This window comes from Microcebus murinus, chromosome 26 (assembly GCF_040939455.1).
Source record: "Microcebus murinus isolate Inina chromosome 26, M.murinus_Inina_mat1.0, whole genome shotgun sequence".
Lineage (NCBI taxonomy): Eukaryota > Metazoa > Chordata > Mammalia > Primates > Cheirogaleidae > Microcebus > Microcebus murinus.
The window spans coordinates 15,246,106-15,272,591 of NC_134129.1; the positions used below are offsets into that span (position 1 = coordinate 15,246,106).

Genomic DNA, 26,486 nt, shown 5'->3' on the forward strand with positions numbered 1-26,486 from the left:
AAAAGAAAAACACAAAATAACAAAGACTTCACTGCAGTATAGTTTTTTTTAATTAAAAAAAAAAAGCAGCTCCTTAAGTATATTTCAAGGTTGGGGTAAAGATAATGAACTAAGTGACACGAGGGACCCAGAGGACAGAGAAAAATAAAGCCAAAGCGGGAGCTTCAGTAATTAATGGCAAACAAGGCTGGTGAGTAACAGAGCAGGGGTCTTCATTGATGAAATTCGATGGGGGCCGGGAGGAAAAGATGGGGGGACAGTGGGGGGACAGAGTCACACAGGTCATTACTGCAGGCAGCTAGTGCAGGGGACACAGGGCAGCTGAGCTGGGAAACCAGGGGTGGGCGAGGGGGAGCCGGCTAAGAAGAGGATTCCTGGAGCTCAGAACCCAGAGGTGTCCCGCCAGGCCGAGGGTCAGCAGAGGACAAAGGAATATCACTTGGGGCGGGGAGGAGGGGAGACATATAAGCACTAGCAAAGTGAGTGTTTGGGAGTCACTCGATCGCTCGCAAGTGCGGCAGGTGTGGCACCAGAGAGGGACAGAGGGCGGGACAGGACGGCGGTGGGGACCCTCTGCCGAGGTCAGGGGGGGACCCTGCCCCAACGACATGGAGGAGCTGATGTACATTTTGGGGAACTCCTCCGGGATCCAGAAAGAGCGGTGCCCCGGGGAACGGGACTGGGGACAGGGCCGGGCAGGGGACAACCGGTGGTCCAGACAGGAGTGACAACAGCATCGGCCAGAGCTGGTGGGGACGGAGAGGAGAAGGGGGTTGGGACGGACCTGGGCAGCAAGGACGAGGGGGACACCCCTGGTCCTCTTACACGATGGGGTGCCAACAGGCTGGGGGAGTGAAAACAGATATAGAAGTTTGTGGAACTAAAGGCCCTGGAGACTTGGGGGTGGGGTCTGGCCACAGACACCCCGTGAAGTCTTAACCGCACATAGGTGGGGTGGTGACAAGGGGTGTCCGTGAAGTCACCCAGGGAGGGCGTGGCCAGTACGAAGAACAGAGGGCCGAGAGAGAAATGGCGAGGCCCAAGGTGGCTGGGGTAGGGCAGAGACAACAGTGAATCGACTGGCAAAGGAGAACTGGTGACTCCAGACCAGATGGCGCAGGGCCTTGTAGACGGACACCAGAATCTCCGAGGACATGGTGGCAGGCGCCGAGTGGCAGAGCATGGGTACCGGCCCCCAGGGCTTCAGGGCACAGGACCGGCCACCAACAGCAGCGAGGAGGGACAGTCACGTCACCCACACCACTCACCTAGCATCACCGACGGAGCTTACAAATGGAAGTGCCAGCATCGGGGAGGAGGAGGTGAAGGAGGGTCCCCGGAGCTCGTGAGGGTGGGGACAGCAGCTGACAGGGGCACGGAAGACACAGGGTGCTCCAGAGGGCTCAGAATGAAAAGCAGGCAGACGAGTAGCCTCAGAGGCAGGTGGCCATAAAGACAGAAGGCACTGGGGGCTGGGGACGTGGAGAGGAGTCACCGGAGGGGCTCCCCGGGCAGCTGCCGCTGGTGCTGGCCTCAGGGACAATGCACGTGGCGCTAAAGTGCAGAAGCTGGTCTGGGGCTTGGGGTAACCAAAGGCAGGGCAAAAACATTTATTTATTTATTTATTTATTTATTTATTTATTTATTTATTTTTGGAGACAGTGTCTCACTCTGTTGCCCAGGCTAGAGTGCCGTGGTATCAGCCTAGCTCACAGCAACCTCCAACTCCTGGGCTCAAGCCATCCTCCTGCCTCAGCCTCCCGAGTAGCTGGGACTACAGGCATGCGCCACCATGCCCGGCTAATTTTTTATATATATATATATATATTTTTTTAGTTGGCCAATTAATTTCTTTCTATTTTATAGTAGAGACGAGGTCTCGCTCTTGCTCAGGCTGGTCTCGAACTCCTGACCTTGAGCGATCCTCCCGCCTCGGCCTCCCAGAGTGCTAGAGTTACAGGCGCCAGCCATCACGCCTGGCCAAAAACACTATTTTTAAGCCCCCTTTCTTTAGACTGGCTCTTTATAGGAGCTTCTCTGTGGCGCAAAGGAGCCTGGGGCTTGGCTTGTGGCTCCCACCTTCCCAGGGACATTTGAGGGACAGTGGCTCCCAGGTGCCCATGCTGGAGAGGGATGCCCACCCCAAATGAAGGTGCCCTCCTTGGGTCAGGCTGCACCTCCCCACCTGCCACCCACCTGCCACCCACCTGCCCCACCCGCCCCCTCCGTGTGAGCTTCCCGCCCGGGTGGATTCCCCCCGTTGTTTGGGCCCTTCCTGCCCCTGCTACTGAGAGCAGTTTCCTCCCCAGCTCCAGGTCACCCCTCCAGTTTCTGCCGTAACCACACAGACAGACTCGGCCCCAATAAATCACCCGTGCAGATCCTGCCTTTCCTTTAGAATTTGCCTTTTATCTGCTTTTCTTCGCTGTGTTGGTGGTCCCTGGGCCAGTGAGGCAGACCTGAGTCCTTGCGACACAGCGCTGCCCTGCTCGGGTCCCTGAGCACGGTCCTCCTAGTAGAGCCCTCACCAGACTCACCCCTTCCCTGTTCCAGATCTGCAAGAGTGCCATCTGGTGGCAGGAGAAGCCGGCCTCAGGTGGCTTTTGCTTTTTGAAAGAGCACACCCAAGATCAAGGAGGTGTCAAACGCCTGCCTCTAAGAAAACTTGCCAAGAAGACAGGGCAGGAAGGACTCAAGCTTGTGATGATGAGTGTTTTTAAAAGACAGGACATCTGTCAAAGCATTCTTTAGGTTGGAGATGAGCAAAAAAGTTATTAAATGTTTGGTGTCTGCTAACATAGATAATATTTGTATGTTTTAGATAAAACGTACAACCGTGTAATTTTCTTCCTAAGCAATCAGTGAAGGATGGGAAGGGGAAAACGTGAAGGTGGAGACATACACAAGTTCTAGATTCCAAACTGTGGGCAAGTCACTTAGGTTCTCTAGGCCTCGGTTTCCTCATCTGAAAAAATAAATGTCACCGGTTCCATGAACCCCTACTTGTGATTTTTATAATCCTCTCCCTTAACTAACTACTTGACCCTTTGAGTGGTCTCCCAGAACGAAAGAACTCCTGGCCTCAAGTGATCCTTCAGCCTTGGCCTCCCTAAGTGCTGGGATTAAAGGTGTGAGCCACAGAACTTGGCCTGAAAAGATTTTCTAGGAGACAAAAGGAGTTGAGATTCTGAATGCACCAGGGCAGACTTCCTGCCACCAAGACTCACCTCCCCCCAACAAACTGGCCCCCCCATGCATGTACCCCTTGTGAGATACACCAGGACTTGCCCCCAAGCATGTGGCCCCTCCTTCAGAAGGCCATGGTATCCCTTAGTCAGACTGGTTTGAGGCAGCTCCTCCCATTCTCCCGGTAGGACATCTGTCTTATTAAAAATTCCTTTCTTCCTTGGCAATCCTTGTTGCCTCAATTATTGGATTTTTGTGCACGAAGTAGCTGGACCTAGACTGAAACCCTCTTGCAGTTTCGACAAATAATGCAGTAGTCTAAAGCCACCAAAAGCTCTAAAATTCCAGGATCTATTATCCTTATTGGATTGGTCAAGATTGGCCAAGATAAAGAAATCCCTTATAAAGAGCCAGTGACTAAATACAGAAGGCACTCAACTGTTCGTGGCAAAGTGAATAGCAGTGACTGTCGCCTATTCATTTATGTCATATATATATACATATATATATAGCTACATCACATCATTTATAAGATATAATAATATGACTATAATCATCTACTTGGGTGTTGCATTACTCTTTGGACAGAGAATTAGAATAAGGGAACATAGAATTTGATCCACAGCTCTGACATCCTATGAAGTTAATAACAACCGTGAAGACTCATATTATCATTCAAAACTCAAAGAAGGACCTTTCTCAGCTAATTATTTTGCAAAATTTCTTCTAGACACGCAAACCTTACCAGCAGCAGAGACTTCCACAGGACTCCTGAGTCTATTCCCTGCCCGCTCATCCGAAGAAAAACACAACCCAGTGTTGGAGGAAGCAGGACTTCCCTTTTGATCTCAAACTAAGATAGGGACTGGGAGGAAACCTCTCTCGGCCATTATAAAGCTGGTCTTTGGGGACTTAGATAAGGGCTGGATTTGACAAGCACAATATATTAGGATCCATCCCTGAACAGAAAGGAGGAACTTTCTCATTTCCACCGGGTTTTTCCCAAAAGCCCAGTAGAGCTCCTGTTGTAAATATGTAGATTTCCAGGTTTTGATTTCTGGAAATCACTTACTGAAACGTGAACCAGATAAGAAACACTAAGGATTGGAATCCAGTAAACACCAGAACAAGGCCCCCACCATCTGTGAAGTCTGGTGGGGGGGGGGGACTCTTCACTTCTTTCAACACTAACTTCCTTAACCTAAAGAACAATGGACACTCTGCAAATGAGACGCCTGCCCTCGAATGTTTATAGCAGCACAGTTCACAATTGCAAAGGTGTGGAAACAACCCAGGTGCCCATCAATACATGAGTGGAATAATAAAATGTGGTGTATGTACACCATGGAGTACTATTTAGTTCTAAGAAACAACAGTGATCTAGCACCTCTTGTATTTTCCTGGCTAGAGCTGGAGCCCATTCTACTAAGCGAAGTATCTCAAGAATGGAAAAACAAGCACCACATGGACTCACCAGCAAATTGGTATTAACGGATCAACACCTAAGTGGACATATAGGAAAAAACATTTGTTGGGTGTCGGGCAGGTGGGAGGGGGAAGGAGGGGATGGGTATGTACAAACACAATGAGTGAGATGTGCAACGTCTGGGGTATGGTCACGCTTGAAGCTCTGACTCGAGGGGGGAGGGGAGGCAAGGGCAATATCCATAACCTTAACATTTGTACCCCTATAATATGCTGAAATAAAAAAAATGGAAAAAATAAAATAAACAACAACGGAGAACAAAGTAAAAAGGAACAGGTCAAGGAGAACATGGCAAAGGTCAGATACACTCCTCAAAGGCAGCTTTACCCCAGACCTAACAAGCACCTCCATGCAGATCCTCTTGGTGGGACATGCCACAGAGGGGTGGGTGTAGCCAGGTCCTTTTGCAGGGGGACCTGTCAAATGCACACTGCCTTCCCGTCCCTGTCGCCCTGCCCTGCGTGGCGGGCTGTGGGCGCAGAGCACTGCGATGCTCACTCCTCACCATACCGTTACTTTCTACCAGGAAATTTAGAGTTCTGCAAAATGCCACTTCCCGAGGGCTCAGGAGGGGACACGAGGTGGTTGCAATGGTGACAAATGAAAACTTCAAGAAATAAAAAAAGCATGACACCCTAAGCTCTAGCTGGAATCCTATGGCATCAAACTCTTCTATCAAATGAAACATCAGCAAGTGAGAGACTGATTGGTTAACACTTATACACATACACACATGTGCACATACACACATGTGTACATACACACCTGTACATACACATATGCATATACGGCAACTGGAACATTTAAGACTTTTTTTTATTATGGTAAAATGTACATAACATAAAATTTGCCATTTTAACCATTTTTTAAGTACACAGCTGAGTGGCATTAAGCACATTCACATTGTTGTGTGACCATCACCATCATCCATATTTCCAGAACTTTCTCATCATCCCAAAAAGAAACGCTGTATCCATTAAATAATAACTCCCCGTTCCCTCCTCCCCCAACCCCTGGTCCCCAACATTCTCCTTTCTGTCTCTATGAATTTGATTGTTCCAGGTAGCTCATCTACCTGAATCATGTAAATACCTGTCCTTTTGTGTCTCACTTAATTCAGTATGTCTTCAAAGTTCATCCACGTTGTAGCAGGGCAGGACTCCCTTCCTTTTTAAGGCTGAATAATATTCCACAGTCAATAGACACCACATTTTTGTTTATCCACTCATCTTGACGTTTGAATTGTTTCCCTGGGCATTTTTTAAAAAGCTCTGTCTTCAACTAGGATCTGCCTTTTGGAAAAGCCTCTCCAATTCTCTAGCTCTTAAAAATGCTAGGAATTATACTGGACAAATAGATACGTAAGCGAATTTTCAGCATAATGGGTGAATCAATAACATTTCACTCGTGAATATACTCTAAAATCCTGCTTTTCACTGGCTCATCTGATATGAGAAATCACACCCTCCCCCCACCTCCACCCCACACCCTGAGCAGACAGGACATTTTCCCTTCTGTTTCCACTTTCAAAAATGTCCTTTTCTACCCACAAGGCTGGTTTGTACCAAAGGAAGTAAAAACAAACAGTATTAATAATAATAAAAGCATTTTATCTGAGGCAGTTGCTGGAGAAAAGGTTCCTGGCATTGATAACTGTGGCCCAGACAGACTTGAGTGAGCAAGGGTCAGAACAGTTTACCTGCAGCCCCGGATAACAAGCTCAGGGGAACTGCCTTCCCCTTCTTCTCAGAAGAGCTAGGAACATTCGGGAAGTTTTACTAGCCTTCGTGTTAGCTTGCCTTAGAGGAGGATCTGTGTTTTAGGTGCTAGAGAGAACCAATTTCCAGGAAGGCAGGGAATGTGTTTTAGGATCTGAGTTTAATTTAAAGGACTCAGGCAGAGCTAAGGAGCTCATACGTGAGAAGCTCAGAGTGTCTGTCCCTTTTGGAGCAGGGCTCTGGGCCCCAGAACCTGGGGGAGAAAGCCAGCACTTGGCTAGAGGCAGAACTCACCCTTCCCCTAGGCTACAAGGCTGAGTCTGCTTCAGTGGGTCTTCAAACACAAGGAGGGGGCATGTTAGCAACTTACTCCGGCCCAAGAGTTCAGAAAAAAAATAATATATATACAAACGGACAAAGTAAATGTGGCAAAAATGTTAACAATCAATGTTCTGGAGTTCTCTGCACTCATCTTGCAACTTTTCTGTAAGTTTCAAACTACTCCCTTAAAAAGAGCTTTTAAAAAAAAGAAGAAAAAGTGAATCCAGCTTTGCAACTTTATCCAGAAATATTTTCAAGTCCAGAAAAGCAAGATCAGAGGCTGGGAAGTATGGTGCTTCTCTGAGCTTGGGTGAGCAACAATAGAAAACAACAGGAATATCAGGAAAACAGCTGTGGGTTTTAGAGCCAGACATGCGTGGGTTCCAATCCAAGCAAGCCTGAGGCTTTGGGGAAGCTGATTTGACCTCTAGAAGCCTCAGTTTTGACATCTATAAATTAGTGGTAACAGAGTTTGGGACCCTTATATCACCTCTAAATTCTTTAAGTACCTAACACTCAATAAATGTTCTCATTACGGCTGCAATTACAGCAAGAAAGGGAGGGGGAGGGAGGGGTGAGGCAGTCTGGAGTTGAAGAGAAAAAAAGCATCAGGAAAAACACCCTCATTGGGATCCAGGGTCGGAAGCAAGGCAGGGGGAGGGGCCGTGGAATGAATAGCAGTTATAAGGAAAAAGAGCATGGGATGAAGATAAATAAAATAAAGAACACAGGTACCAAAGCACAAAATTACAGCTCTTCCTGCATGGACACCCGTGGCCAGCTCAGCAGATGGTGGCTACAGGATTCTGACTGCAGGTGAAGAACTGTGTTTGTGGCGTTTGTTCCCAAACTTACTGCGTTTTATTGCATTCTCTTAATCTAGCAGGAGTTTGCAATAGGTATAAAGAGAGTAAGTTGAGCTCCAAATGTACAAAACAGAAACACCAAACAACCAATCCATTTGGAAATAGCCAACAGATTATCAGTTCCTCTATCAAAAGCAAGATTCCCATAAACTTATCAGCCTCTTTACCCTCTAGGTCTTGAAACCTTTATCTTACAAAAAAGAAAAAGAAAAACACCTTGAGCCCTCAACTCTCAGTGTATGTATTTTCGTAAATTATGCACTTGCATGCTATTGTCAATCCTGACTTATATTAAATCAGCAACGCTGAGTTTCTTATTTTAGACAAATGCACCCCCCTCCCTTGGAGCTGTGGGCTCTGGGGGGCAACCCCCAAGTTTTCCCCTTCTAGAATAGGAACGAAAAGCCCTAGCTTCAGCCAGACCAAAGCAAATCGACTAAAATAGGCAAAGGGGTGCCTATCTCTGTTCTTCTATTTAATGGATTTAAAAAATGGGGGGCAAGGAATAGGGCACCCCTCCCCCCTACTCCGACATCAGCTTCTGTGTGCTAAGGAGCCAGTTCTTCTTGGAAGCCCCAAGGAGAGAGAGGACGATAGGCATTTCCCTAAAACGTCCCCAGGGGCCACTTTTATTACCCTGGGGGGAGGGGGGAGCTGGTGGCTTCTGACCCAGGTATAATGAAGTCTCCAAGAGCAAAAGATTTCTCTCCTTTCCAGTATGCCTGGAATACCAATACTCAAGAACTTCTCCTCCCAGGTGTCCCATGGGCCATACGCCACGTTAGAACCAAGTCACAAAATTCAGCTGCCACTGTGCCAGGGACTTGCCTTTCCAGTGGCAGGATTAGATGGTGGTGGCATCTAATCACCCCCGTGGTGACACCTCTATCAAAATTGGATGCATGCGCCAGCCCATGTGTCCTTGGAATAAAATTGGGGACTGCCCCCACGCCCCCCCCAACAATCCATTCTTCCAAAAATACTCAGTGGATGCTTGCTGTGTGCTGGGCAGTGAAGTTGCAGGGCCTCCCCACCCCCACCCCCACCCATGGAGTTTATATTTGGCTCCAGGGTGAGCAATAGACCAATAATTATACATTATATAATTACAATGTGATGAGTGCGAAGAAGCTCACTGTACAGGAGCGAGAGCTGGCCTGCCCTGGGAGGTCGCAGAGCTTTGCAAAGGAGAGGTGGGAGCTGGGAGCAAAAGTGCACTGGCAGGCCAGGGAGACGCAGGGTGGCGCTGGCAGTGGGCGACAAGGAGCCAGACACCTTTGGGGAGTGGCAGGAGCACTGAGCTCCAAGGCTGAGGCAGGTGCCCTGTGCAAAGCAGAGATCAAAAAGGAGACACTTTAGGCCTTGAAGCACACCTACAAGTGACAGAGTGCACTCCAAGCATGCAGGGAAGTTTCTGGAAGGTTTCAATCCGGGTGGGACACACTCCTATTTGTCCTTTTAAAATGCCACCCTGCCCCCGCCCCGCGCTTCTCAAAGCCCCTGCGGCAGCCCCCGTCCCACGGTCCTGCAGTTGTTCGTCTGTCTTCCTGTCTGCACTAACCGAAACTCGCCTCTATCTCTCTTTGTCTGACAGAAGGAGAACTGAGAATCCGCACCCTCGTCTTGACACTCTGACATGGAAAGGGGCCCGGAGGGGCCACAAGAGCTTCGACGCTGTGACGGTCACAGCCGGACGCTGTGACAAAGGCTGGCTCTCCAACCTCAGCCTGCAGCAGCATCACCTGAGAGCTTGTGGAGAACAGATTGTTGTGGGCCCTGCTTCCAGATCTTTCCAATCCAGCAGGTCTGGGGTGGGGAGGGAGAAGTCTGCATTTCCAACAAGTCCCCAGGGGGTGGTGCTGACTGGGCTGGTCCAGACCACAGGAGCAGGGAACCAGCTCCCAGGAAAAAAAAAAAAAAAAAAAAACCCAGGGCATTAGTGCAGCAAAAAAAAAAAAAAAAATTTTTTTTTTTTTTTTTTTTTACCAGGATCTGTATCTTGGAACTCAAAGGAAACCTGCAAAAAAAAAAAAAACCCAGATTTTCTTGAGTGAGCAAATCTGCCTGGCTTTTACACCTAGAAATCAGCCTAGCACTGGGACTCCCTGACAAGCGTTGGCAGCCGGTCGGGCACAGATTTCTCGAATCCCCAAGCTTTAGAAGTGGGAAATGTTGTAGAATTCTCCAGTCGCAGCCACAGGACTCCAGAATGGTGACACTGGGTGGCAAATACAACTTCTGCAGCCCATCAGACCTCAATCTGGTACAGTGCATTCATTGCAAGGCCTGAAGCCCACATCCACAGCCCGTGCTAATAATGCGTTTGCCCCGGGAGAGACAGACACACGGCAAATGTCCTCCTTAGACAGTCCGTGTTCCTGCCCACGGCCCCAATGCAACACCAGACATTTCTTGGTGAGCAGTCAGATACCGTTCACCAATTTTCTAAATTGCTAATCAGATAATTGCCGCAATAGTTAATTTTGCAGCCATTCTCCATTTGAATAAGCAAAATAGAAAATAATTAGACCCAAACAATCACACTGGTTTAAAAGCACACTAATGGACAAAATTAGTTTATTCAAATTTGTTTCAACATTCATCAGAACGCTTGCTGGTCAATTTGCCTAATGAGTGTTCACTTCTCCCTTAATTTTTCTTGCGTGGCATTCACTTGGAGCAATACATTAAGCCTGCTCCCCCCCACCCCACCCCTTTGCAAAGAATTCTTAATGACCAGCCCCATGTTGCAAATGATATCTTCTCAGTTTCTCTGTAGAAAACAAGCAGAAATGTCTGAAAACAATTTTGCTCTATTTTCCAGAATTAAAAAAAAAAAAAAAGTTCTCAATATGTTCATTGAGAAACTTTTACTTATTCCTTATAAGGTGTTAGGATAATGGCCTGCCCTAGAAGCATGGGAGAAAAGGGCCAATTCTAAAATTGTAACCTTTTAGTATGTAATTTAAATCAATGGCCAGTTGGAGGGAACTCAAGTTGGAGGAAGGAAATTTAGTATTTTTGGAAATCTACATTAATATTATGTCAAGTCTTAGCAGCATTTTTTTTCAAATGACTATAATTAGAGATATGCAAATTTTTCACTGGGGAAAAAAAAAACTGAGAAAAATGCACCTAATTAAGTAATGATGTTATCTTTATTAGATGGTATTGAAAAGTATAAATGTGGTTTTTAACCCTTTTAAAACTGTAAAATAGCATTGCCTCCTTCAGAACTCAAGGGACCTCACACCAAACAGATAATGGCAAAAGTTGTGTCACTTCTTACAAATTTTCCTCCAAAACAAACAGTCAGCAGTGAGCTTCCTGGCATCGGATGATTTCAACCATTACATTTTGTCATAAACAATAAGCTTAGAAATCTAACGTTAAGTAGGCCATAAAGTGTTCATTTCCAGAGAGTTACAACCACTAACTTTCATCTCCACAACAAATTTTTAATAACTTATTTTGGAAGAAAATTATTTCTTAAAACAGCTACCAGTGATTTTTGTATTCAAAGACTTGGAGTCCAGATGTAGTAGACTCAAAGGTTGCTAAATTTTATGTTTTAAAAAAATCAATACAGATTCTGGGAAGACAGAGGTGTCTGGGCTGGCAACATAATTATTGACTCTCCCCAACCATACGAATGGATTCAAAAACTACGGATAACATCCGCAACAAAACTAGGTGAGATAAGGTACCCCAGGACCTGAATATGAGGAGGGAGGGACAAACTGCCAACAGCCACAGGGATCACCACCTGGCACTTACTAGAAAGCTGAGAGGGTCATCCTGAGACCAGCCACAGAAGCTGGGAGAAGACTCCGCAGATTCCAGTTTTGCTATAAGTGCATGCATGGCTAATGTGCTGGAATGTTCTGGAACGGGGGAGGTCTGATCCCTGTGTGCTAATAAGCCAGGACAAAGCCCCACACTGAGGAGAAACTGCTGGGGTTGGGGTCTGAGATGAGCAACAGTGGGGGCACAGTCTGGATGGGTGAGCAGTTGGGGGTAGGAACCCCCAAAAAAGAAGATCTTAGGATGTAGGGAAGGAGAGTCCATATTTTTTAACCACCCGCATCTGTGACACTAGGCAAGTGACATCAGCCTTCCTAAAGGTACAGGAAAACTCAGTGAGCAACAGAAAAGAATCACAGTTGAACTCCAAATAGTCATTTTTTTAAGAAAAAAGTAAGGAGCAGAATGACAATCCTGGTGTGAATAAAATCATGCCAGAAGGACCCAAAAGGAAAACAGAAAATGTATAGTCTACTATTTCAAAATGAGCCCAAAGAAATTAAGTAAACAAAAGAAGCTATAAAGAACAGCGTAAATCAGAATGTTAAAAACTCAGAAATGAGTTGACTGCAGAAAAGGATTTGAAAATGGAGGTGAAAGAACTAAGAATTGAAGCAAAACCATTTCGGAAATGATGGATAAAAAGAAAATACACGAGAACAAATAAAAATGAATCGTGCCTTAAATGAAAAGATGCAACAGAGGAAAAATTTTAAATTCATGCAAATTACAAAGAGATTAAAAGAGTTGGAAAGGGATAGACACAGAAAACAGGCAAAGAAGATCTAACATACGCACAATGGGAGTTCCTAGACCCAACAAAGAAAAACAGAACAAACAGTAAACACTAAACTTCAAGAAATCTTTATTGGGGGAAATAAAAAGACCTCTCGAAATTACATACTAAAGCAGCATATCCTGTTCTCTGGAAAAAAAAAAAAAATCAACCCACAGCAGCCAACACTATAAAACTGCTGGACTTCAAAGAATAAAGGTAAAAAACATTCCTTTGGATATTTAGGCAAATATGCCAAGTTACATGTGAGAGAAAAATCAAATTATCATCAGACTTGGACAACACTTTATGGCAAAAGGTAACACAATAAAACAACAAAGATACAAATAAAAATAAAATATGCAAAGATAACGTGGGTCAAGGGTTTTATATCAGCCAACCTGACCTTTAAGTGTAAAGACTACAGACAAGCTGATGTGCATGTATAACTCAGGGAGTAGCACCTATCAGAGGATGAGCTTCAAAAAACCAAAATATCAGGAAAAGTATGATAAAAGGACTGGTTTCCAGCGTTGAATACGTATTTACCTGTACAACTAAGATTAAATGATGTTAACCAGGGGTCCTCAAACTTTTTAAACAGGGGGCCAGGTCACTGTCCCCCAGACCGTTGGAGAGTGGGGTGCACATTCCACGCATGCGCACTGTGGGCCCGGGACCAGTCAGCTGCTAAGCAGGACAGGCAGCGGTGGCAAAAACACCCAGCGGACCAGATAAATGTCCTCGGTGGGCCGCATGTGGGCCACAAGGCGTAGTTTGAGGACCCCTGATGTTAACAAAGAAGACAGCAGAGTATGGGATTGCTAAATGCTCTGACAAGGTAGTTTTAGTGCAGCCATCCGAAAAATGAAGCATGGGGGGAGTTCTGAAAATTGGCATGTGCTTACTGGCTGCCTTACAGATACTCATTGGGAGTAAAAGAATATTATTTCAAATCCCCAGCTTGAGAGAGAAAAGAGAGAGGAAAGAATAGCTGCTGACTAGTTTAAATGCTACAGTAAGAAACCAGTAGAAAATAGCCCTCCAAAAAAAAGAGGAGACAAGGGTATGATAGTAAGGTATCAGTATAAAGGCAACCATAAGAATACACATCTAACAAAAAATACAAATCTCTGCAAATACCCAAAGTTATACCAAAAAAAAAAGAAAGAAAGAAAAGAAAAGAAAGTAGAAAAACACACCACTCATACAGTACTCTTGTTTAAAAAAAAAAATCAAATCTGAATATGATCAAACTTCTAAGTCACCAATTTACAGGAAATACAGGGAATAGAATGTGTTAATACCACAGGAATGCACTCAGCAGAATTCAGCCTGAAAAACTGCACAGGACAAACATTCAGTTTCTTCAACAAAAACAAGGGGCTAAAACCTAGATAAGAAATGACTTAAAGGACGTTTCAACCAACTGCAAAATCCATTGTGTGGATGGATCTTGTCTGGTTTCTTCCAAATACTTGCTTATATTTTTCTATGTGTTTATTTTTAATTGGGGAAATGTGAATACTGGATATTCGATGACACTGTGGAATTATACTGATGCGGAGGGGTGTGATATTGGCATCATGATGTTTAGAAAAGGGAGCCCGCATGTTACAGCTGCACACTGGAAATATTTGCAGATGCAATTCCACGCTGCTTGAGACTTGCTCACAGTAACGGGACGTTTTGAAGCTGCATGATGGCTACAGGAGAGTTCATTACACTGTTCCCTGTTCGAAATGTTCCATAAATAAAAATGCCTATTTCAAAGTTCAGTTCCTCCAAGTTGAAATACAATGGCTGCTAAAAGATTATCAACCAAGCCAGGGAATAGCCCCTGAGGCTCCCTACAGCTTTTGCTTTTTTTTTTTTTTTTTACCCTTCCCTAGTCAACTGATAGTAAATTTAAACAAGGTCTATTTAAATGCAAACCCTGAAATTCACACCCAAAACAATAGGTGCTAACCTATGATAATGGCACCAGATAAAAATGATGGCTAAACCTGGAGCAAGCACATTAAAGCAACTGAGTTCATAATTACTGAAGTGCCCATAGCTGCATACCTAAAACTGGGGGTGCCTTCTTGCCCTTATCCCAGGAGGGCATTGGAATCCTTCCCAAAGACCTGAACCAACAATACCAGAGTTGGCAAGAGTCTGACTGCAGCGCCTCCAAAATGGACAGAGAAGGAACTTTCCAGTCCCGAGTAATTCACCTGTGTCAATTCTCATTTTGGGGAGTCCTTCATTTGAAACTCGAGAGCTTATCCCTTCATGGACCTCTGAAAGCCACCCAGCTGCAGAAACAGCAGAGTTGAAACCCCACACACGGTAGGAGTGTGACAGTCGCCATACACGGCTGTCGATCATAAGGTGCGATCCATCACAGCATGTCACAGTTATTGTGACAACCCAAGTTGGTCAGACTCTTAACAAGAAAAAGATGAAGGAGCTTTAAAAGGAGGTGCAGAACCCCCAGTCCTTGCAGAGATACCAAAGAGCATTCACGGCCTGGACTCTGGAAACATCCCTCTTCACTGTGAAAGAACATTCTAGAACATTCTGGAAAAAAAATGGTTCCAAACCTCCAGACTAACTAGGCACATGAAAGGCTCCAAAAGTCCCGAGGTGAGGGACACCTGTCAGTGTGTCACACACTTATCCAGTCCTCTTCAGTGCCTTCTCCATCGGGGACAACCTGTGCTGTCAAGAGGACCGCTATTCCGGACTTAACAAAGACTGGGGCGTGGAAAAACCAGGGGAGCAGCTGACTCTCAGCCCTCCCGGGGGCAGGAGGGGTGGCAGCTAGTGACAAGCACCTCACAAGCTTCCACTGACACCTGCCTGCCCCGTCTCCCCCATACCCTTGAAGCAAGCTCGAATCTATCTCCTTTCTCTGTTATCCTGGCTACCTTTTCTGCCTTTCCCCCTGAATGAACCAGTCCCCTCTGACCCTGTAACCGTTCCTTTCTCTGCTTTCTTCCTTATGACCATAATAATACGGAACTGAAATAAATCTAAATTAAACTGCTTTCTACGAGAGACCTTCAACTTTCCTTCCATTTTTTTTTTCTGTCTTTCTGGATTCTTAGACCTAAGGTCTTGAGAGAAAAAGAATTCGCTGGAACATAAGCCCCAAGAGAGAGAGCAAGGATTTTTTTGCCTGATATGTTCTCTGCTATAACCCCCGATGCTTCAATAATTATGTGTGAATAAATCTATGGAATCCCGGTACAGGGTCAGTTTAAGGGGACCAGAGGGGACCAACAGAATGCAGCTGTCATCTGAAGCTCCACCTCTCTGTGGCCAGGGCTGCTGTCCCAGGTGTCCCATACAGAGACAGAAGCCACCAGACACTGCCTAGGACTCACCTCCTGCAGGCATGCACCCCCTCCCCACCCCTAGCCTCTCTCTGGAAGGCAGTGGTTCTGAAACTCGAGATTATCATTTTAAATAATATCCCTTGAAATTGCTGGAATGTAAATTAGGCAACACATTCAGATCTACTAAAAAAAAAAAAAAAAAACTTACAAACCCTTCTACATATGCTAGTTTATTTTAAAAAAGCAAAGGGGGGGGGGGTTCTCTTTTATCAAAGGGATTCCTTTTGGTTCAGCTAAAAATCCCTGTGGCAAATATATAGACAATACTAAAATAAGTAGAAAAACACTTCACCATCCCACTTAAACATTTTTATTAGTTACTCTCTAATGCTGTATTTTAGATGAAGAATCCTCGTTTAATTTAGCAATGACAAAAATCCTAAAAAAACAGTCCATGTGGTGTTTTACCAGCCAATTCAATATCACCCATTTCTTAAATCGAAAATCTTTCCAAGGTTCATTCTCTCAACATCAGCCATTAAAAAGGAAATCTGCATCGTGAAAATGAGGATGGAAATGCATCGAAAATATTTTATAAGCTAAAAATTGTATCACTTTAGAAGTTCTCATATTACCTTTATTCTAGTGTAAGTAGAATTCTCAGTTTGTTTGTTTGTTTTTACATAATCTTGATTTCTTTTTAAGCATGCACTAGCCAAGTAGAATAATAGCCAGTTTTACCAGCCACCTCTCACACTACTAAAATCTTCAGTAAATATTTACCCCAGAAACCATTATCTACATTGGGTCCCTTTCTCTAAATACTTCTTTCCAATGGAGACACATTGACTTCCAAAGTTCGATGTGTGATAATGCTTTCCTTTGTTCTAATTCGGTTAAGTAATTCCTGTGCTGAAGAGTCTACACAGGCTATTATATTTAAATTACTGGGAGTCCCCGATTGTTTGGAAGAATTTTTTTTAACACCCTCTGAAATAACCTGAGTTACCTGGGGTAAACCCATATGAGATGGGATTATTTTGCCTCGCTCACTAAACAATGTTAAAGATACAAGGTAAAAGAGCTTCACCTCTTTTTCATTTTCTCTCTTATCTTTTTCTCTACTTGGTCAAAAAAAAAAATGAGGCATTCCCTGGCAAGTGCTATCAGACACAGTTTTTCCTTAAGGGTTACAGTTCTCCCACTACAGCCACCTGGCCCTCCCCAAATTCCCAGCTTTGGAGGGGACAGTCACCAGTCCCCTGACTGCCTTCCAGTACAGGTTTGGGGGGATCCAGGGAAGAATCTCTAGACGCCCCAAAAGCCACACAGGACCCCTTAGCAAGGTTTAGGGGGTTTGTCTGTTGCTGTTTTTGCTTCGAGGAATGAACTGCCATAAACAAGGTTTGTAAAAAACTGCAGGTTTATCGTTTCACTATTTAAAATCTGTTAAGAATCAAAGACCATCTATTGCCACTATCAGATGTTGAACCCACCTGGCTGGTGGCAGGGGTGGAGGGTAGGAAGGTAGGGGAGGGTAATTAGCCTTGGACTTCAAAACAACTCGGAAGTACACATCTGTACCGGATTCGCATTGAACACACAACACAGGCAATGCGTACCGAAGTGAGACCAGGACCTTTCCATTTTTTAAAAGTTATTTCTTGGAATAACCAACTATAGGAAACAGGAACAACTCTATAAGGAAATACTTCAATTACTGAAGAATAAAAAAAAAAATCCAAGTGCCCTAAAAATTATCTCATCTCACCTTCCAATAGTCTCTGCAGAGATTCCCTTCAGGGAGGCTTTGGCTAACTCTACCCCTTTGTTTTTGCTGTTCGCATTTTGACCAAATCCTGTCCCACTCTTCAAGATTGAATTCGGGTCCCATCTTTTCCCCTGAACCAGCCATCCTACTCAAGACATGACTCGATGGCAATGAATGGGACCAGACCTGCTGCGTAAATCTTACTGCAAATCCTATAACATGAGCGCTCACCCAGCACTCATCTTCCTGCAGATCCCAGGAATCTAAAGCCAGGAATCCCATATGAGACATGGTCCCCTAAAGGGACAGGACGAGTACAATGATAGTATCCACCAGAAGTGCTGAATTGCAGTTTTGTTTCTGTCACCTTCCCCCACTGGAAGGGATAGCTGATCTAAAAAACGTGCCACCGAGCCATGGCCACCAAATGACCGGAGGGAAAGGACACAGACAAGGGAAGTCAGAGTGACGGGGCAACCGCAGACTGAATAACCCATCCCTGAGGAATCAAGGGGAAAGGACTCCAGTTGCTGGTCCTTTGTCCCTAGATGCTGCTGCATTGAGTGATCACAGAGCACAACCATTCTTAGCTTAGGACTAAATGATCAATGATGGATTTCTCTAGATCAGGGGTCCTCAAACTTTTTAAACAGGGGGCCAGTTCGCTGTCCCTCAGACCGCTGGAGAGTGGGGTGCACATTCCACACATGCGCACTGTGGGCCCGGGACCAGTCGGCTGCTAAGCAGGACAGGCAGCGGCGGATGGGCCAGATAAATGTCCTTGGTGGGCCGCATGTGGCCAGCAGGCTGCTCTAAACCTCGAACTTCCTTTTATTTGTCTTATTTTGACACTTGGTTTAAGTTATCACACAAGTATAATTTGTTCTGTGGTTAAATGCCCCCCACTCCCAAAAGATCAACAACCCATTGTTAGGCTGGGTTCTTTGTTGGCTGTTTTCAATATAGCCAAAATTGTGAGTACACCAGTAGGTCATGTTATGAGTCTGCCCAGTATTTATGAGAAACACCACCCCATAGCCGAGACAGTGAGAAAAGAAAATGGCTGGTAATTTTCCCATTTCCAAATGATCCAGAAAGGATTTCAAACAGGCCCCTAATGGGTCATCAAACCAACTGAGTTGGACAGGACCTAAGAACCATTTCAAAATGACAATTACTTGGCTGTCCACGTACCTCCAAGTGCAGATCCTATAACTATCTCTGCTAACACAATGAAGTCTTTTCCAACCCTTTCCAAGGAAAGAATTTCTCCTAAAAATAAAATCTCCATTCCTTTCTGGGGCAATTTAAACGACTCTCATTTTGTTCCATTCTTCATTCGCACCGTGCAAAGATTGAAGATTGTCATTCACTAAACCCTCCCTCACCCTACCTTCTCTAGGCTTACTAAATCCTATTTCTTTCAGTTGCCTTCAAAGGGCCTATTTCCCAAAGCTTTCATCAACTGTGTCCCCTCTCCACCTAAAATGTCCATTTTATTCTCTGAGAAAAACAAAAAAAACACTATACCTTAAAAATGGTCTAATACAAAGAAGAAACATAGGATAACCTTCCCACTATATATTTCTTTCCATGAAAACTGACTTTTCATCATCTGACTGGTACACAGTTAACACTCTACTTTTTATAAACCCCAAATGCTACCCTAATAATAAACAGCCATTCTGTGACACTGGAGGTTAATTTAATTTCTTATATGGACCTGACCCTAAGAAGAACACCTGCTGTGTCTATGATCGGAGTTTCAAGTAAATTCAGCCTGTCAATAGTCAATGAACACGCATCATATTCCCTCCGTCCTCTTGGCTTTATTTCCATTAATTCCACAGTGCGGCCATTACTCCCAGTTACCTACCCCCACAATAACCTGTTCTTCCCCTCAATCCCATCACTGCCTGACATGCACAGGTGCCCGTAAATATGCCCAGTGACTGAAGTCCTGAACCTTCATCCAGAAATGATCTGAAGTCTGTCCTGCCCAGCTCTCCGTCAACACACAGGTCTCAACCATGAGATCCACCGTCCTAAAACAGGTCCACAAAACTTCCCTCCAGACACCCGGCATGCCAATGTTGAAGGCAGCGCTGTTTGCAATAGCCAAAACGTGGAAGCAACTCAAATGCCCATCAAAAGTCAAGTGGATAAACAAAATGTGGTCTATACACACATGCAATGGAATATTATTCAGCCTTAAAAAGGAAGCAAACCTCTGCAACAACACGGACGAACCTTGAGGACATTATGATAAAGTGAAATAAAACAGTCAGAAAAAGACCAATACTATATAGGATGTACCTAGAATAGTCACATTCAGAGACAGAAAGCAGAATGGAGGTAGCCAGGGGCTGGGCCTGAGGAAGGGGGAGTCGTCAGTAAAGGGTATAGAGTTTCAGTTTTGCAAGATGAAAAGAGTTCAGTAAAGGGTATAGAGTTTCAGTTTTGCAAGATGAAAAGAGTTCTGCGGAATGGTTTTGCACAACAATGTAAATGCACTTAACACTGTTTAACTTAAAAATGGTTAAGACAGTACATTTCCTATTATGTGCATTTTATTAACCTCTCCCTTGCTCTTGGCCACCCACCCCATACACAGCAAGAGGGGGAGGGCGTCCAAGTTTGGGGGCAGGACTTGGCACCTCGCTTCCCCAGACTGTGGGGCGGGTTGGGAAGTGTGCGCAGCTGGACAGAAGGGTGGAGCAGGTGGCCTTGGACTAGCAAGCAAAGCCTGGAGGGCCACTCCTAGGTCAGGTCCAGCTTAGCCTTGACTTCCAAGCCTTCTTCATAGGACCAAGTTCAACACTGGACCAAGTGTTCAACTGGTCCAACTGGACCAAGTGTTCAACTGGTCCAACTGGTTCAACTGGACCAAGTTCAACACTAAATACATGCTCCCTCCAATGCTCCTGGAAGTTCATCAGAGGCGTCCACCTTTCCATCAGCCACCAAACCAATCCCGAAATAAGGTCTTAATGTGGTTCCACGTTTCTCTTGCTTTTCTCGACTGAAGACTTAACTACAGACCCTCTACCCTCCTCTTTTAAGGTGCAGAAATTAGTCTCACGGGGATGCTTACACTGGACCCTGATCTCTACCACCTGCCCACAGAGACCAGCTTCTCTCCTTGACCATCCTGTCCAGAGCACGTTGCACGAGTGACAGCCCAAGGCTGCTCTTAATCAGTGGCTGTCCTCTTGGAGTCCCTGTGAGGACCAAGACTTGGGGACGGATGACCCTTGGTTAGCCTGCATCCAAAATGTCCACTGGGCACATGCTATGTTCAAAGCTTGGTGTAAGCGCTTAGAAGACAGGAGAGATGTCAACCCAGTATTGACTGAGCACCACAGTGGCAAGGTCGGCTTGGTCCCTGAACTCCTAGGAAAAGCAAGCAAGGAAAAGCTCCTCCTTCTGGAAGTTTTCAATGCCACTTTGTAAGGAAGCGGGACTCCCGGCTCCCACCTATCTTGCCCAGGAAAAATGGCCATTTACAGACGACCCCGCCCCTACACACACCTTTATCCAGAAATCTGTATCTCCTTTGGTGGAAAGTAACCTGCAGTTAAAAAGAACCAGGCAGAGAAGTATCCATTACCATTAACTGGGGACTTTTTAAAAAACTAGACATTCAATATATAAACTGCATCTTAAATAAAAAAAAAATCCTACACAATCTGTTTTTACACCATTTCCAATTTTTTTTCCTAAGAGCCAAAGCCAAAAGAGGAACCTAAAATGAGCCTGGTAGTGGAGTCCACACACTTGGTCTGTGAGGAGCACTGTGCTGAGCACGTCACATGCAGAAACTCCTTTAATCCCTGCAGGAGCCCTATGTCTTTATCCCCATTTTACAGATGAGGAAATAAAGCCTAAGGACAGGTTGGGTGTCTTGGCCCAGATCACACCGCAGGCAAGTGGCAGAACTGGAATAAAAACCCAGGCTGTCAATTTCAGAGCCCAAGCCCTTAACCCTGACGCCACGTGCACTGCATAATAATTTTGGCTTAAACCTTACGTTTTGCAAAAATGTGGAAAACCTAGCTGTCAGAAAGGTATGTAGGACTGGAAGATATCTAACAAAAGGGAGTCATGACCAAAATGTAAGGAAGAAGGCTGGCGAGCAAGACTCCTCTTTAGTGTTCTGATAGGAAAAAAGATCAGGTGTGAATGTTTCTGTTCGAGAAATCATCTGTGTGGGGTATTTTTCTGGGGGGAAAAAAAGTCCAAGATCTGTTCAATCTCTGAGACCATCGATTCCCAACTCTTACCAAATGCTAAATCAAACTCAAGGCAAACAATTAAAATTTATTTCATTTTAAAAACCGCCAAGTTAACACTTAATTGGTACCTCCGTGCAAGGATCATAAAGAAAAATAGTCAGATTCTACATATGTGAAGAAGTCACTCATTTATTAAGTGCCTATCCTGTCCCAGATTCTGGGCCAAGCACCTTTATAAAAAAAATCTCTTTCTAATCTTTAGGGCAATCCTATTATAAACATAGGCACTGTTCCCATTTTAGGAAGAATAGTAACTCTTATTTTACAGATAATAATTATGACTAACATATATTGATCACACAGTATGGCGTGCCATTCTAAAAGCTTTCCATGCAGGAATACTTTTACCGGCACAGAGAGGTTAAGTAATTTGCCCAAAGTCACACAGCTAGTGAATGGCAAAACCAGCACGAAAAACTAAAGTAGAAAGGTAAAGCAACTTGCTCCAAGGCCACAGCACTGTCAGCCAGGGAGCCATCAGACTAACGCAAGGCGGCCCGCCCAGGTTCCTTCCACGTGTCGCCTGCCTAGTCCCACCTGTGTTTACCAGGGCCTGGCAGTAGAGAGATGTAGAGCCTAATGCAAACTGAAGAGCACAGGAGCCATATCTAAAGGGGCCAGGGTCTTCAATTCAAAAGGAGAGAGAAATAGAGACCTTGATAAAAAATTATCTGGATTTTTAAATATTGCCTCAACGTTTGCTAAAAAGCAACACACAGGCACAAAAAAAAAAAAAAAAAAAAAAAAAAACCCATATGCATGGGCTATTGGCTTACAACTGCTCTTTATTTATTAAGGCTCTTAAAAGATGGGCTGTATGATCACGTCCAGCATCGTCAGAAACCAGAGCTGCTAGGCCATGCTGACTCACAAGTCCTCTCCCGGGCCCTCCTCACTCTGAGCTTGCAAACTGTGTGCTCAAGTTACTGAAACCGCATGTGACATTTTGCATATTTGGATTCCTGCAAGTGTCTTTTAATCCCACTTTTTTTTAAAGTTGCCACACATGCACGCGGCAAAATAAAAAGCACTTCCCACACCCGAGCCTGCCAACTCTTCAACTGAATTAACTCTGCAGAAAACGCTGCCGCAGCCTTGACCACTACCTTGACACAGGGTCCCCACACGGCAGGCAGTCCAGCCCCGGGAATCCTGCTCCGGGCCACCGTGCCTCATTTCCTCATTTCCTCCCGGCCTTCTTTAATCAGCTGGAAGAGACTTGAGGAAATGAGTCAAAATCCTAAGGGTGACTTGGAACGGCTGTCAACAACAACAGCAAAATTCATCACCACCACATCTGTACGTAAATGTGCTCCAAGGGAAGCCCAGGGAAGACCTGGCACATTTCTGATGAGAATTTTCTTTGGGGAGGAAGAAAAAGGTTTTGAGTGGGAAATTGTGGTTATTTCTCACCGTGCTCATCCAGGGCAAATAACCGACGGTATCAGCCGTTATTGGGGGTTTTCGGGTTCACAACTATGCACCAGTGTAGGAAGCTAACACCGTTGTCATTTTTTTGCAGTGGCAGATGGATTTCAATCGACTTGTGTCATCATTTTAAAGTCAGCTTGTTGTCACTTCTAAGGGACCCCCCCTGGGATGGGACAATTAATAATACCTTAAAGCCCTCAGACTGCATGATCAAATGCCTGCACCCCCTCTTCCAAGCTATAATGAATCCTCCCTCAGAGAATGCGTCCCTAAAATCGAGAACACTCTTAACTTGGGCAATTCTAGGTCTTTTTCACCCAAACTGGGACGGTGGCGACCTTGGGCAGACTGCATTCCCAAACCCTCCAACCATGCCTGGAGGATAGGAAGGACTCGCTGAGTATTTGTGAATGAGTCTTGCTTTACAACAGATTCTGGTGGATCCTATAAACGGATACACAGTGGGACATATGGAGACGAGAACAGGCTTCGCCACTGATTATTTCGGGCTCATCCTCAGCCAGTTTCTCCAGTTGTCCAATACTAGGGGTGGTCATAGCTACTTCCTCCTGGGCTTGTTGAAAGTACTAGAAACAGCAGGTGAAGCCCCACAAGCACAGGGCCTGGCACACAGTTTCCAATTAAAGAGCAATTAACCAGGTACAACGTGGGTGTAATGTGAAATTGAAGGCATATCAGAAACCATGCACGGCATACATGATTGATAGAGTCAAGAAAGAAAAATGTGTGGATGGGCAGGAAAAGACCAGAATAAACAGGGATAAATGAATGATCTGGGATCCCTTTACAAAACCGTCACACTACGTCCAGCAGGACAATAAGTCAGATCGCCTTGTGTCCAGACGCTGAGGATAACTTGAGCCTCACATCTGCAGGAAAAAGGGGAAGGGATGATTCACGCTCCTTTGCAGGTTCATCCTGTTGAGCATAAAAGCTGTAAATATTGGGGGGTGGGGGTGGGGGGGATGAGGGTCATCACAGAGCTGGCACCTCCCAGCCATCACAGAAAGGGTAGTGCAGAGGAGCACGTGGGACCCGAGGGGTGCGGAGTATAAACCACAGGCTCCCCGCTTAGCCAGGGGCAGAGCAGTACAATGCACCCCTCCATACACCACGTGGCCCCGGGGACCAGGAGGCTGGAAGGGATGGGGGGGAGGGGGCGGGGATAGTGGATCAAGAGTGCCGCGTCTACACTCGGGAACGGTGGAGGCGGAGCACTCTGGACCCAAAGGATCCTGCATGATGCGGATGCCCCATCGTACTCTGGAGGGAACTGGACTCCCCAGAATTTAAGCCACCTGCCCAAGGGCGCGAGCCACTGACCGGCAGGGGACAGAACACACGGGCAGAGCAAGCATTAGTCACTGTACCACACTGCCCCCAAGGAGACAGACCTGAAAATTCCCTGCCAGACGTCTACTGGAAGGAGCAGGCTGACGAGGAGGAAGAAGGAATCCATGGATGCGCTTAATTTTTAGAAAGGGAAATATCCACTGTGTGGTCTCTGTCCTTGTAGTGCCCTGGTGGGGTCAAGCTCACATAACCTTAACTGATATCATCAACAAAAAGGCCAAGGCACAAAACCATAAAGGCCAAAGGTGTCGTTTTAAGTAAGCCAGGCGATCAAATCCGCCCAGGGATCCGAACACTCCCTGGTGACCCCTGCTGACCCCTCGTGCCGCGCAGGGGCCCAAGCGCGAGGCTGCTGTCCCCCACCAGTAAGGGACAGTCTCACTACAGTGCTTTGCCATGCGGCCGCGGGGGCTCTGGATTGCAGTCCAGACCCACTTCTATCCCAACATCATCAGGGATCAGGGTAACCCTAAAGGGTTTTTATTATATATATATATATTTTTTTTTTTTTTTTAATGACCTGGGAGAGGTCAGGGCTTCAGGGATCAGCCCGGCGCCCCGCGACCCGCGCGCGCACGCGACAGCCTGGAAGGACGGGCACGGGAGGCAGGACTCGGGCAGAGCTCCGGGAACCTGCAGCACTGAGAATAAATCCTTCACCGTAAGACCCAGGTTCCCGCGCGGATGTAACTGCCTTTCCCTAACGGCTCGAAGAGCCAGTAAGATTTGCAACTAAGTTCCTCTCCATCTCCCACCCCCGCCTCCAGCAGCGCTGGAGTGTAGACAGAAATCCCAGGGGGCTGGTGCTGGTGTTGGAGACGGGGGGTGCTGTCTGGAATCTCCAAATTCCCCACGAAAGCCGGGACGTGCGATCGCAGGGCGCACGCTCCGGGACCAGGGGCGCGCGAGGCGGCCGGGTCCGACCCCCGCGTCCCCGCAGCAGGCGGCCCGCGCAGCCCCGGCCGCTCCGGGGCGCGTGGCAGGGACGGAACGGCGCCGCGGCGGGGACCGGCGAGCAGGCGGTGTAGCAGAGCCAAAGGTCTGCAACCTAGCGGCTGCTTCCCGCACGCCCTGCCCGGGTTGTCCCCGGAGCCACCGCCCCCCGGGGCGCGGGGTCCGGCCCCGGAGCCGCCCGCCGCCCGCGCGCCCCGGGGCGAGAGCGCAGCCCGGAGGCCGGCGAGCGCCGCAGCCCGCGTTCGGGCGGCGCGGCGAGCAGAGGCGGCGGCGGGTCGGTCCCCGGCTCCGGGCACAAAGAGCGCCTGCGGCCGGGGAGCGGCGGCCGCGGCGCAGGGGACGGGCTCTCCAAGTTTGCCCCCGGCGCGGCGGGGACCCCGCGGGCCGGTCCCCCCGGGCACGGGTCACGCTCGCAACTTTCAACAAAAGGAAGCTGCGGCCGCGCCTCGCTCGGCGACATCAGGCGCTCGGAGCGGAGCCCCGCGCCGGCCGCCGCGGCCACCGCGCACCGCGGGCACAAAAGCGACCCCGGACTCGCACGCAGCCCGCAGCGCGCTCACGCCCCAGCCCCTCGCGGCCCCGATCCCCCGGCTTCGCGCCCCCCAAGCCGGCAGCAGGGGGCCCCTGGCGCAGGTGAGCGCGGCGGGGCGCGGGAGAGTGCCCGGGCGCCCCCAGTCTCCCCGGAGGCTGCAAGGCTCGAGCATCGCGGGCCCGCAGCCACCTCTCCAGACGCGCCCGGGGTGCACAGCCCCTCCCGGGCGGGGGCGCGGCCCCGAGCCGCCGCGGTGTCCCACCTGTCCGGACGCGGAGCAGCAGGAGCAGCGGGCAGAGCCAGTGCCCGGCGCCGCGAGCGCCTCTCATCGCGGAGGCTGCGCGGGGACGGAGCTGCGGCGCGCGTCCCGGCTCTCGCCCGAGTGCTCCGAGCGCGGCAAAGCCGAGCCCCCAGAGCCGCGGGCGCCGCGCGGCAGCCCCTCCTCCCGCGCCCTCCCCCTGCGCGCCGGCCACGCCCCTCCCGCCGCCCCTCCCGCCGCCCCTGCCCGCGCAGCCCGGGCTCGCTCGCCCGCGCGCGGTGGCGGCGCCTGGCCCCGGCTCCTCCGACGTGCCCATCCCGGGGGGCCGCGCCCGCGCCGCCCGCTCTGGACCCCGGAGCCCCTTCCTCTCTCCCCGCCTCCCCCCTGC

The 26,486-nt window shown here is 47.4% G+C and overlaps 1 protein-coding gene across 4 annotated transcripts in view; it reads right to left on the reverse strand.

Moving 5' to 3' along the window:
• Positions 1–26,222, reverse strand: part of KIT (KIT proto-oncogene, receptor tyrosine kinase) — an 87,540-nt gene extending 61,318 nt beyond the window's left edge. For all 4 annotated transcript variants that reach the window (XM_012758274.3, XM_012758273.3, XM_075997905.1 and 1 more), the window contains exon 1: positions 26,102–26,222. In XM_012758274.3, the coding sequence (XP_012613728.2) occupies positions 26,102–26,168 (67 nt within the window). In that variant the 5' untranslated portion in view covers positions 26,169–26,222. The remainder of the gene's footprint in view (positions 1–26,101) is intronic.
• Positions 26,223–26,486: the final 264 nt, after the last annotated feature.